Genomic DNA, 14,504 nt, shown 5'->3' on the forward strand with positions numbered 1-14,504 from the left:
TATTGCTTATAGCTATGTGGTTTAAGGGGTAAGCAGCTAAATATGTGGTGTAGACTCACCTATTGTGCATAATATTATATACTTTTAGCGCATCAGCCAATGAAAGGATACAATTAATTGGAGCAACACAATGCTGGTCATAAAAACAATATAAAGAATCTGTAATTAGCACAATTAAGATAAGGAGGATTTTTTTTTGCACAAAACCTAAAATAAGACAATCGTTAAAATTTGCAATCTTAGTAGCTTATTAAACGCATTCACCAAATGTTAATAAAATGCATTTTATAAAAGGGTTTAACAAAATAGTTTTATTAATTCTAGATAATAAAATGATTAACTGCAATAGATTTAAGATTTCAGATTTTATTTCTCTCTAAGACATTCAGAGTCAGTATGTGACAGGAGGTCACGATACATCAAATTCAGGTAAACATGGCGGATATCAAAATACAAAGACAAAGAATAAATGCTACAATGAAAAACTAATATATACATCCAACAGCTTTTCAAGTTTTTGTAAAAAATAGCTGACATTCGAAAAAGCCTTCACATCACATATGGTAGATAATCCTTGCATTTCAATAAGGCTACGATTAGTACAGTAGTAATTTGGAATAAATAATTTTCTTATCTGCTTAACAATTGCATGTTCACATTTGAATAAATAATGAAATAATGATATTCGTCTCCGATTCATTAAAACATAGATCACCAGTTCTATTTTATTTGGGTATTCCAATCCATCTTCCTGTTTCTATAGGTAAGTGCATATTTGAAGTTCTAAATTTAATAATAGTTGGTCTTTCTTTAGTTTTTAACTTCATAATATAATTTTCAAATTACAAAATTTCTTTTATAGATAGAATAGGTATATCCTCCTCAGAAATACGTCAGAAAGAACGCTAACACAAAAAAAAGTGATGGACAGAAATACATGACTGGAGTCAAATGTCCACAAAACGTTAACACAAAAAGTGATGGACAGAATAACATAAGTGGAGTCAAGTGTCCACAAAACACTCCAATGAAAGTATAAACTGAGGGAGATCATATGTTTTTTCCTTCATATTCAACCAAACATTCAATCAAACATGTTTGTGAAATTCAAATAAAGTTTTTAAAGTAAGAAATTGGGTAATGATAACGTGGTATAGAAAGTAACATATTCAAAATTGAATATTTCTTTGACACAATAAAAAATATTTCCAAATAAAATTGTGGTTTGATGGACGTACTTGTCATTAATATATTTGCTTTTACAAATTTGCATCTTCAAGACGCAATGTTCTAAATAGGCTTAAATGTGTAAATGTAACACTCTCGAAAGTATTTATCCAATACGTTCTCCATCAACATATTCGTACCTACCGACTGAACCTACAATAACAATGTTTAGAGCAGTTTATTGCTGAATAGATGAGTCAACATTTTAAACTATTTTGATTCAGATTTTGAGAACAAAAACGTTGCTTTTCCCTTTAGCAATTAGCATATATATATATTTAGACTGAAGCTGACACGACATATACAATTCGACATCAATCGTGTCCGTCCACCTTAGATGTATACCACGTAGCTATGACCACACTTGCTGTGTCATCATTAGCCAAGGCAGCCACTAGACACATCTGCTTCATGTCCACGGCTTGAAACACGGTCGTGAGAGACAGGTGTGAAATCAGTGTCTGTGCATCCAGGATGTGGGGAAAGGTGGTGCAACTGGTCACTCTAGCATGGATGGGCCTCGAGTTCACGGCAAGCTATCAGATGTATCCCAACACTCCAGCACAAGGTAGGATGTGACAGGTCTTACATTATGGCAATATACATTTAAGAACAATTAACAAAAGTCACATTGCTGTTTTTGCAGTTTTCGTCTGCATTTTCATTTCTGTCACTTTCAGTGTATTGAGAATGTTAAAGTGTACTTAATAGCCAAAAACTCCTAAAGAGTTCCGTGTTCCAGAAACTAATATCACCACACGGCTCACGTTTGGGTATATATGTTATTTAACTTTCATGCAAACTTTCAAAATAGTATACGCTTTATCAAACAATACAATAAGATTTGCAAATTTACAAAAATGTGCTTCCTTTGTAACATCTACGGATATACCAAGAAACAACCTCAATTCAAAAAGGACAAAGACCAGTAGGACCCTCGACATTCAAACTTATAAAAAAATATCCCAACTCTACTAAAACGTAAAAGTTTAATAAAACATACATGACACTACAAATTGTGACACATTAGAATGTGGGCTTAACCCTACTCTTGGAATGTGTGCTAGTTAAGCCAGGGAAATATTTGAAATATCAACGGATATTAGAATGATAACAGTATATCAGATAGATTAAAAAAACATCTTGTCCAAATGCGATCAGTATGTATAATGCATTATTTTTTTTATTACATGACAGAAAACAGATAAGACCGGTTGATTTATATTTTTGCCGCAATACTTTGCAAATATTTTATCTCTATTCTCATCAAAGTAGTAGTAAGCGTAAACATGATCGGGTAGGATTTGACTCTTAAATCTAATATCGGCAACATTCAACATGAATATTGAAATTGCAATCAAATGGACAAAACATCGTAAGTATATTCGTTTAGGCACAGGAGATCAAAGCGATGAGCGATGGGAAATAAATTAAGCTTAGGTGAATATAGATACATGCAATTTCTGGAATCTTCAGGGTAACTGGAGAGTATGTTACAAAAACAAATCAAGTCAACAGAGGAAATGAGGTCAAGGTGTTATTATGGTAGCAAAATTAAATAGTGCATTTGATCGCTATATTGTCCTAAACGTCAAATGTAAGAGGGGTACATCAATTCTAATTTGAGCGCTACAGGGATCCAAACCCATATTGGCGGCAATCAAAAGCATCGTTTCTTGCACTTCGTTATGAATCAGCAGTTCAACAAAGGACGTCCACACAATGCTAAAATATATACAGTTGTATGTGGACCCTACACTTTAACTTAACACTAAGTTTTCTCTACATACATACCGTAAAAATTAGATGCAGCTTAATGTGTATCTTTGTGTATAATACTTACCTCAATTTCATTTGGTTAAACACAACCAAGACTATTTAACTCGTCCTTGAAGCAAAAGGGTAACTACGCAATATGAAACGCTACGGTACTTCCAAACTAACGTTAAAACATTAATTGCTTTGAATATGTAATTAACATTATTTTCAGATTAAATATGGTTGTCTTATATTTCCTTGACAAATAGATAATGTTTCTTGAAAATAGCTTAGCCATAATTATATGAATATACGAGACAATTTATAGTGCATTCAGAGAGTGTATGTTTCAAAGAATTAAGGTTAAGTATACATTGTACTTCTCAGTGATAAACTGCTCTTAGCTTGTTTCCGTTTCCATAAGTTGAATTCTGGGTATTCCTTAATCTATTTTCTGCTTTGAAACATGTGTAATGTTATGTTGATAGACGATATATTACCAACACAACAACAATATGCTGCTTTTATTTAAACTGTCAAACAGACATTTCTCTAAGTCGTATCTTGTTATTCTGATTGAATCGCGTCTTGGTGTCGTCAATAATCTAAATAGCTCAATAATTTGAAACTAACGTTTTTGAGTTTAAATTCAAAATATTTGAAATGACGTAAAGTATTGTCACAATTAAGGATGGAATAATAAATTTGTACGATAACTAATTGATTGTTACAAATACAAATCAATGGAAAACTAACTTCTTCAACCAATGACTTAAACAAAAATTGACGATTAGGTATGGCACATATGTTCCCATCATAATAGATACATGAATTTCAGTACTTATATCAAGGTAAGAGTAAACAATATATGTACTTATTTCAAAGTAAGGATAAACCAATATCTGTACTTATATCAAGGTAAGCGTAAACAATATATGTACTTATGTCAAGGTAAGTGCAAACAATATATGTACTTATGTCAAGGTAAGTGCAAACAATATCTGTACTTATATCAAAGTAAGGGTAAACAATATATGTACTTATGTCAAGGTAAGTGCAAACAATATCTGTACTTATATCAAGGTATTGTTAACCAATATCTGTACTTATATCAAGGTAAGTGTAAACAATCTCTGTACTTATGTCAAGGTAAGTGCAAACAATATCTTTACTTATATCAAAGTAAGGGTAAACAATATCTGTACTTATACCAATGTAAGAGTAAACAATATCTGTACTTATATCAAGGTACTGTTAAACAATATGTTTACCTTTATCAAAGTAAGAATAAACAATATCTGTACTTATATCAATGTAAGAGTAAACAATATTTGTACTTATATCAAGGTAAGTGTAAACAATATCTGTACTTATATCAAAGTAAGAGTAAACAATATCTGTACTTATATCAAGGTAAGGTAAACAACATCTGTACTTATATCAAGGTAAGGTAAACAATATCTGTACTTATGTCGAGGTACTGTTAAACAATATTTGCACTTATGTCAAGGTACTGTTAAACAATATCTGTACTTATATCAAGCTAAGGGTAAACAACATCTGTACTTATATCAAGGTAAGTATAAACAATATCTGTACTTATATCAAGGTAAGGGTAAACAATATCTGTACTTATGTCGAAGTACTGTTAAACAATATCTGTACTTATGTCAAGGTACTGTTAAACAATATATGTACTTATATCAAGGTACTGTTAAACAATATCTGTACTTATGTCAAGGTACTGTTAAACAATATCTGTACTTATATCAAGGTAAGGTAAACAATATCTGTACTTATATCAAGGTACTGTTAAACAATATTTGTACTTATGTCAAGGTACTGTTAAACAATATCTGTACTTATGTCAAGGTACTGTTAACTAATATTTATACGCACCTTAGCAGCCGACTAATAGAAAACAAATTGACAGAATTCAAAGTCAGAATCGAAATAAAATAATAGCATTACCCTGGGAATATAATATTTAAACATGTACACCACTGGACAGAACTTTGCTGATCGTGTATAAAGCGCTAGATAGGGACACTGTAAAATAAATCATAAAATGCACAGGTCAGACGGTACACAATCATACACCGTGGGGGATATGACGCCATTTTAATTAATTGCAACAATGTTTATTTTGTATGAACGCCTTAAATGGTCATTCACGTTAGTATATAAATTAATGTCAACATAAGAACACTTGTATCATTGTTTTATCCATGATTAAGTGAGGTAATAGCTTTCCTTATTTATCATTGTTGATTCAGAATTTGTTTAGCTAAAAGTGTACTTGAACAGGTCGAGTAAGTAGTTTCCGTAAACAATGAAATTCTAAATAAAATTGAATTACTTAATAGAATAGTTTATTTATCAATAAACGTTTATAGCGAATATCTTATTTATTGTGTAAGTAGTTATATGCGTTGCTTGCACATTAGAGATATTGCGAAAACAACAGAGAATATCAACAGGCATTCGAAGCCATTACTCTGACGCAAAATACTTAAAATACAAATAAAACATTCGTTTGTATGGACACAACTTAAAAGGTACAACGACAGAGTAAGTGTCTTCTACTTCTTCGACGACACCCGCCATACAAATCTAGGTCACGATGACACCCGACATACAAATCTAGGTCACGACGACACCCGACATACATATCTAGGTCAAAATATATTTGTAAGTATAGTTGATAAAGAAACTAATATATAACGTCATCTGATCATCTACAGGTAAATTTCAAAACAGATGCTTTTTTATTATCTATTCCACGGTTCGAGATTCATGTTAGCTTCCTTGATTGTATTGACTTACAGTCAAACACGTGGATACTTTAATCAGCACCGTTCTCCTTTGTCCTCGTAAAAGTAAAAAGAATACATTCGAAGAAACTGCGTTCAGTAAATTGTCAAAATATTCAAAGACAAAACATATGCCATCTAATATTTATTTCTTTACAAATTTATTAATATAATTCACTTCAAGACCGTCTTTTAGATTTGAAGGGTTAATGCGTTTGGTGTTTGCGTTGGCCCTTGATGAAAGAGATCATTATTACATTCAATACTTGTGGTAGGATGCTTCTATTTGCCTTGAATATTTACCAAATGCGAATTTTCAAATATGTATCAAACTGTGCTTATTTAATCCTTTGTTTCACGATGTCATAATATCATTTAAACCGGTTCGGCTGTTCCTTTTGATCGTTAAGCTTTTATACGAACAGGTCGGCAATTAGTGGGCTATGTTGTTCTCCATCAGTCTTGCTGTCAACGGAATACCTAACCAATAAATCTTAAAACGTTCCAGGGGATAGCGCTTTAACAGAACTGACCCAGGTTGCCCTGTTTTATGTTTTATCATTCATAATCCAAGTGTCTCTTCTGCTCGATTGCATCGCGAAGTAGAACTAATCTTGGTTTCCCTATGTCATCATCTTATGACAAACAATGTGTCGTTCTGCAAAACATGAACTCATTTCCTGTAACAGTTTATTACGTCAACTTTGTCCGTGTAAAACCATAACAGAGTATTAATGAAACAAACAAAATTTTACTTTATCCAATCAGACAACATGTGACATTGGTAGTGTCACGTTATAAGCAAATACAAATAGTAACACTACCCAAATTAATGCAAAACAATTTCATTAAACTTTTAAAAATAAATAAAACATATTTAGCAATAATATAACATTGTGCATGTAGTAACTACAGACCAATATAAACTTGTTTGTCATTTTCGCTGAAATAGTTTTACCATTTCAGTCAATGCATGATAAAAGTTATCACAGTGAAAAGAAATGGCCAGTAATTGACATGCCATATATAAAGCAAAGATAACCCAATGACGATTTTTTTTTTTTTACTAATTGAGGTTTCAATATTGATAGCTTAGTCTTGATATTGGTATAAGGTAAATGTGTTTTGGAGTTAATAGTACATGTACCTTGTATTCCAGCGTCACCATTATAATTGTCTACCATGAAGGTAAATAAGTAAATTGTTTCTCCAACAGTGCCATACTACGGCAATGAAATATACAACCAAAACCCAACACAGAGCCAACAACTGACACCTAGACTGGTACAATCACAGAGTTTTAGTGCCAATTACAACCCAAAACGTACGTACTCTCAAAGACCTGGACAGAGACCGGCAAACCGACAGGTTGGGACGCATCAATCCCCAACGAACACAAACGTCCCTAAAAGGAAGAACAGAACGAAAAAAACTAAAGCATCCAGCCGTCAAAGCTATTATGATACAATGATGGTATGTATGAAATCAAAATAAAATAAAATGATTGGTCGGGTGGCACAGTTGTAACACACTTGCCTTTCACCTTGGACCTTGGCGGTAAGGGATTCGATTCCCCGATTGGACGTGAAAAGGTTAGGGGTGATCTGCCCGACCACGTGGATTTTCTGCTGGTACTCTTGTTTTCTCACATACTAAGACCCCTCGAACGCTTCCATCCAGGCCAACAAGCGTGATAGACATAAGTTGATATTACTTGTTTCGCAAATGTAGTAAAATAAATAAAGTTTATATTTAAGATAAAATGCAAACACAGACTATGTACCGACGTATGTGACTTACGTTGGTATGGTTAGTTTTAAAACACATCATGGCACAGTAATAAATCAGCAGGTGGTCTTCTTTTATCAATTCCTAGGCATAGCTATTGCTAGTCATTCTCTCAAAGAATGTGTTTAGGTTCATCCACTAGCTTTTGACGACTTTTGTATAGACAGCCTCTGATCCCCATTTTGGCAACTTCACCTGACGTTGTTTTATATTTCATTTAAGTAGGTACTAGGATGGACTTTGTCTTTATATATTTCTCTACTTTTGTGTATACATATTAATATTTAGGCTAGACGAAGAGTAGCAGCCATGCACTACCGGTTCCGGGCTCAAACCTGTGACCCCCAGATGTCGCTGTACTGCCGTTGTTCCCGAATGGACTGTCAGGAAACTGAATTACAGGTGTTCCCATGTGGCTTTATGTGGTCGGGTAGGAGGTGCTGCAAACGCTGGTGGGTCATGAAGTGCATGATGTCAGAGATGATGTCAGGTGAGTAAAGAGATGTTGTTTTTTTACATTAAGGGAGCAATGTCAGAGGTCCCAATTAAGTACCAACTGTCACATCAGTAACGTCTTATTAGGTATTTAGTGACAACTCTTAACCCAATTAAGCTCCTTTTATTAACGAGCGCGTTCCTGAACCAGAAATATTTGCTCTTCCGTAGCTTCATTGTTGTCAGGGAAATTTTCATGAAATACACGATAAGACAATGCTAGTAACGGGAACAATGTTTTGTCTTCCTTCTATGTTCTATGCTGTATCAACCAATTTTAATGAATACAAACATGGGATTTTCACTAATCAAGTGATAAAGCTAATCACCTTTTGAAGAACTGCGCCCATGTTGTAATCAGGTTGCTGGTTAATGCCATGCCATTTTCTAATATAATGGTTTACCACGTGAACAATGTGTCCTTTGGTGTTTTTATTGGAATTCCAGGTAGTATACTAGAAACTGACAGATCTTTACACTGTCTGGGGTGTAATTTCTCTTTCTCTTACAAATTCAACAAATTATTTAAATCTGAATTTTTTACCGTTAAGGTCAGGTCAGTAACCATTAATTTTATTGTGGTCATCCGTTAACAATACAGTTTGGCAGGTAGGAGGATCCCGGTATTTAGTAAATTAGATTTATATAAATTAGGTAAAGAATTTAACCTTACATACCTCCCTGAGGCATTCCCCCATGATTAAACGTTCTCCTGATAGTAGGTCATTTAATATTATGTGTGTAAACTCATTTACTCAGAAAAAACTTGTATCTAAATAGTATCATAGCTTACTGCTATAACTCATAATCACATTGTGTGTGGAAATTCATCACATCGCACATCAACCAGTACACTACTATTGTCCAACTTTTCGGTCCATTCATTCAAAACTAAATATCTGTTTATTGGATTACTCAAACTTGGACTATTAACATTTATTTTCCTGATGGCTCGTAAAACTTGCAAGCTAGTTGGTCACTTGTTATTATTGAATACAAATATAGATCATTGTTAATATCATTGAATATGCATACAAGACATGAGATCAATTTTATTTTATCATTAAAAACAATATTGCTCATCAGAAGAAATGAGAAGAATTCACTTTAAGTTGTGTTTTTATTTTAGTGTGGTTTCCATTATTATCGCACACAAATGCCCCGTTGTCCGTGTCAAAAACGTCCATTCCCTAACTTCTGTTATGAAACCCCAACATACGCGTATTTGTTTCTAAGCGTACACATTACACTACTATCAACTTGTGACTAGAACTTCATTGTTTAGTCCAAAAATATTTGTAGTAATAGCAATTTGCATCCTGTATCTAAATGAAATATGAAATACGATGTCTTGTAAATCATTAAATTACGTCGCTAATGTGAATTAATTCAAATGGATACAAATATGTGCACAGAGAAATGTTTCTAGTTCTGGAAAATGGGAAAGCAAAGTAACAGAACGAGAATATAGCCGGACAATCAAGGCTTATGTATATAATCATGAATTAATATTAACATATTAAGTGGTCCTAAACTCCGTTCATTTTCATCGTTAACTATCGGAAACCTTTTACTGTGGTGTATAATTACATGTTGGTATTCCGGTAAAGGTTATGCTGTTATTCCATAATAGCTTGTGTATGACGCGCGTGCGTTGCACGAACATTATATACATGTATATCAAAACTTTGAAAAGGAAATACATTCGGAATATGTGCTCAAGTATCAAAAGTGGATACAATAACATCATACATTTGAATGCTGTGTAAACAGATCGAGGATGGCCAAAAAAAACGCGTTTTAATAAACCGGTAAAGTGAAGTTAAAACAACACTACTACCTGTATAGGGTTTATCATAGAAACATCCAGAGAACACATGTTTGTAGAGTTTGGTCATCATGACATCTAATAGACTACTAATACTCCAGAATGTTAACCAGCTTGTATTTTGATGAGCTTATCAATACAAAGTAAAAAAAAAACTTGCAAAGTCCTTCATGTTCTCCTACAGGTACATTGACAATATGTTATATTAAATGAAAACTCGACAGTCGATCGGATATACCCTGAAGAACTTGACAACAAGGACACTACAGACTCTTCAACATCAGCCTCTTGCCTCGATCTTTACTTAAAACGTAACAAAGACACTACAGACTCTTCAACATCGGCCTCTTGCCTCGATCTTTACTTATAACGTAACAAGGACACTACAGACCCTTCAACATCAGCCGCTTTCCTCGATCTTTACTTATCACGTAACAAGGACACTACAGACCCTTCAACATCAGCCGCTTTCCTCGATCTTTACTTATCACGTAACAAGGACACTACAGGCTCTTCAACATCAGCCGCTTTCCTCGATCTTTACTTATCACGTAACAAGGACACTACAGGCTCTTCAACATCAGCCGCTTTCCTCGATCTTTACTTATCACGTAACAAGGACACTACAGGCTCTTCAACATCAGCCTCTTGCCTCGATCTTTACTTATAATGTAACAAGGACACTACAGACTCTTCAACATCAGCCGCTTTCCTCGATCTTTACTTATAACGTAAACAACAAGGACACTACAGGCTCGTCAACAACGGCCATTTACCTCGATCTTTACTAACAACGTAACAAGGACACTACAGACTCTTCAACATCAGACACTTACCTCGATCTTTACTTACAATGTAACGAGGACACTACAGACTCTTCAACATCAGCCGCATACCTCGATCTTTATTTTCAATATTACCAATAGTGACAGATAACACTTAGCATGTCCCATTTGATTCGATACCAGTTGTTCCCGTGTCGCGATTACCCTGACAGATGTCAACTAACGGCGAAAAATTACAATAAAATGTTTGGAGAGAGATGCGGGTTGATGGGGACTGTATGGTAGACATTATAATCTCATTTGAATATGTTCTATTTTCTTGTGCCATGTTAGTCAGATGTGTTTGATGCTTGTTGATCTACCTGGTGATTTTGTCCCCACATCACTACTTCTCATGATATGATAGAAGTTATATGATATATTGGTTGTGTCATATAATTTCTATCATATTTACTTTACCAACCTGAAGAAAATGTTCCAGAATATTTACTATTTCTCATTTTGAGAATGTAACTTAACCCGGATTTGACCGAGACTTGTATTGATGAAGCGGATGACGATGACCTTGCCGAAACTCTTAACTATACGAGTGCTCATCCCCACTTTACTTTTTCAAGGATCTTCAAATGCAAATCTATATTTATTTTCATAGTTTGCTCTCGTTCTATCGATTTTGGGTAAGACTTACGATTTCGCTAATATATCGGTATTCTTTGTTGTTCTTTTAAGTGATCATATCGTTGCAACAACTATGGTCACCCTCTTTTTCAATGGAAGACAACATTCTGAATGTATTATAGTTTATTTTCAGATGATTATAAAGACATATCACAGTGTATCGTTGTATTTCCAGAAACTCGGAAACACATAGAATATGATGCCTTATTGTAGATAATTAGATTATTTGCATTAATTACTAGTATTGCTTGGACGTCATATCAAAAGCTGACGTTTATGCTTCCTAAAACAAAGCCACATTCACGTTAAAAAGTTTTTTAAACAAAAAGGTAAAATTTATTATGATTTTTTATTTGTTCAGGTTCAAGACATGGTGTTGATAGACAAGACGGTCAAGGTCAACATCAAGGTCAACATCAACGTCAACATCAACGTCAGCGTGGAGGTCGCATGTCATTACAGGCAGCCATGATGGCGCCCATGTTGATGGAAGTTTTCGAAATGTGATGGCCTTTCGAAGACCTGTTCATCCTTGGTAGTATGTTTTGACTTGAAATGACACCGTTTTATACGTCATTTGGTGCAAGTAGAAGTATTAATTATTTAATTTATATCAAAAGGAACAATGCACCTTTATGTGTTTAAGCACTCATTTGAAATTGACAAGTGGTAACTTTGTGGGATAGTGTGTTTAGGCCGTAAACGAAACCTCCTCTGTAACAGCATGTCGCATCTAAACTCATACAAAAAAAAAACATATCCAATTATCCATTACCAATAAACATATCCAATGAACATATTCAATTATACATTACCAAAGAACATATTCAATTATACATTACCAAAGAACATATTCAATTATCAATTACCAAAGAACATATTCAATTATACATTACCAAAGAACATATTCAATTATCAATTACCAAAGAACATATTCAATTATACATTACCAAAGAACATATTCAATTATACATTACCAAAGAACATATTCAATTATACATTACCAAAGAACATATTCAATTATACATTACCAAAAAACGTATCCAATTATCGATTACCAAAAAATACATTGATGCTTTGGCCCGACGCGTCGCTGTAGAGTCATACAGATACGATACAAATTTATATTAAACTAAGTTCATATTCAAACGTACTGTTCAGTTGTGTATGTCTTGTAATATCGGTTATTTCAGTAAAATCAAGTTGTTTTCAGCACAGCCAGGTTATATTTTTACGATTGAATTTTGTGGGAAAACAGGTTATATCATATCTGTTCCTCCTGGTAGTTCATTTAATACCTACTCTGAAATGTCTGCTATAATTACGCTAATTACCAAGATGTCTCAATAGACTTAAAGTACAATATTTGATGGGTGTACCTTATACATTGTGTTTACTCTGTTATAGATATATACCCACACGGCCCTACTGCTCGAAATAAGGTAACGGAATTTCTGGGATAGCCATCAATTCAAATCGGATACCAGAAGTTGACACCTAAAAACCACGAAAAAGAAGATGGCACATACAGATACAATAAACATACCGGAACTAACAGTGATTGACATTTCTGTGGAACTGTTGAAACAATGCATTTGTAATGGTCTTAATTACATAGATAAGAATATCCCTGTAACCCTGGTTACTGTTACTCTCTAAGTTAATTATCTTTCACTTTTGTTGTTTATTTTTGTCTTTCGAAAATAAAAACCAATGAGACAGTAATAATTTAGAGTGGAATTACATGCGCATTGCATGCACTGTAATCAACGTAACAAATACTTACATGTACATGTATTTGTATAATGAAAACACAATATCCTTTTTGACAGACTGTTTCACCTTGTGGTCGTCACAATTTTGTCTCAAAAATACAACTTGAGTCAGAATTATCAAATAAGAAAGCAAAAATACAAACATTCAATTAACGATAGGTATTGTTATTATTTCAATGGGACCGACACATTAAAAAGATAATTTCAAGGAACTGTTAAGTAGCTCGCCTTATCAAAGCTAGTGGATAAGATTTTGATAAATTTTGTAATTAGATTAAAATCAATCGCATAACTGTTGGTAACGTGAAACACCACCTCTCAATCTATGTAACTCGGCATACACGGGCATGTGATAGACTGGCCACCAGACCCACGTTGTTTTGTTAAAAATTATCAAGCTAAAGTCTAATACTAGATTATCTCCCCCTAGTTTGAAACTTAGGATCAGACATGTATATCCTAGGGATCAAAATCATAAAGCTCAATTTTCTTTATAATTTTAATATCCTAGAGACAGGGGGCCAGTCTAGGGCATGTGGATGCAGCATACCGAAGTGAACCGAAGGGAAGCAACTCTGATAACTTTTAACACCTTTTTTCTCGTTCAATTAGAGAATAGTTTATAAAAGTTTACTGGGTTATTGCCCCTTGAACAGCTGCTGTACTGCCCGTCGCACGGGTTACTGAGCAATTGAGATATCATTTTATTTCACATAACCACCGCAGCCCGATTATATTAAAGACACTTTAGTCTGAAGATTGAATTCAAATGTTTCCATGTGTTAATATAACACAACATAATAATTCCTCACCGTTTTCACGTGTGATAAATCTTACATGTACAATCTTATAAAACTGGTCCATTATATTTATATTTGTACAATTGCAAGAAGTATCAAAACTGAGAATTAAATACGTACAGTTATTATTTTCTGTTAATCTTACAATAAAGTACCATTATTAAACAAAAACGATCTGAAAGAAGTGCTCATTGTCTCTCACTTCACCTGTATACTTACTGATTGAGAAAAAAGGTTTATATAACACGCCTTATTTCAGATCCCTATCTAGTTAGTGTGTGGCGCAATGCAGAGTTACTTACAAAAGCATAAAGCCAGAAATATAGAACGAATATAAATGTGTATTTTATCCTTTCAAAAAAGACGTTTCCTTTTTAACACTGGTAATTAAATAATAAGAGTTAGCATATCACATGTATCATACAATTATTCCTTACTATTCTACTATTCTTATCATAAATTAAATCACCATACAAGATTAGGAATAACGCGTGTTTGTTTACGTCAGACCGTACGGACAACCATGTCATGATGCTATCCCCCCACCCCCTCCCAAC

General features: G+C 33.8%; 1 protein-coding gene across 2 annotated transcripts; it reads left to right on the forward strand.

Annotated features, from left to right (window-relative positions):
- Positions 1 to 1,615: 1,615 nt before the first annotated feature.
- LOC117344542 lies at positions 1,616 to 13,044 on the forward strand. 2 transcript variants are annotated; one of them, XM_033907314.1, is made up of 5 exons: positions 1,616 to 1,795; positions 7,015 to 7,271; positions 7,875 to 8,076; positions 11,734 to 11,910; positions 12,780 to 13,044. In XM_033907314.1, exons 1-4 carry the CDS (start codon positions 1,702 to 1,704, stop codon positions 11,877 to 11,879), a joined length of 699 nt encoding a protein of 232 aa, XP_033763205.1. In that variant the 5' UTR covers positions 1,616 to 1,701; the 3' UTR covers positions 11,880 to 11,910; positions 12,780 to 13,044. The 2 variants fall into 2 exon arrangements, with proteins under 2 accessions (XP_033763205.1, XP_033763206.1); XM_033907315.1 differs by having other exon boundaries at positions 11,734 to 11,907.
- Positions 13,045 to 14,504: the final 1,460 nt, after the last annotated feature.

This window comes from Pecten maximus, chromosome 16, assembly GCF_902652985.1.
Source record: "Pecten maximus chromosome 16, xPecMax1.1, whole genome shotgun sequence".
NCBI lineage: Eukaryota > Metazoa > Mollusca > Bivalvia > Pectinida > Pectinidae > Pecten > Pecten maximus.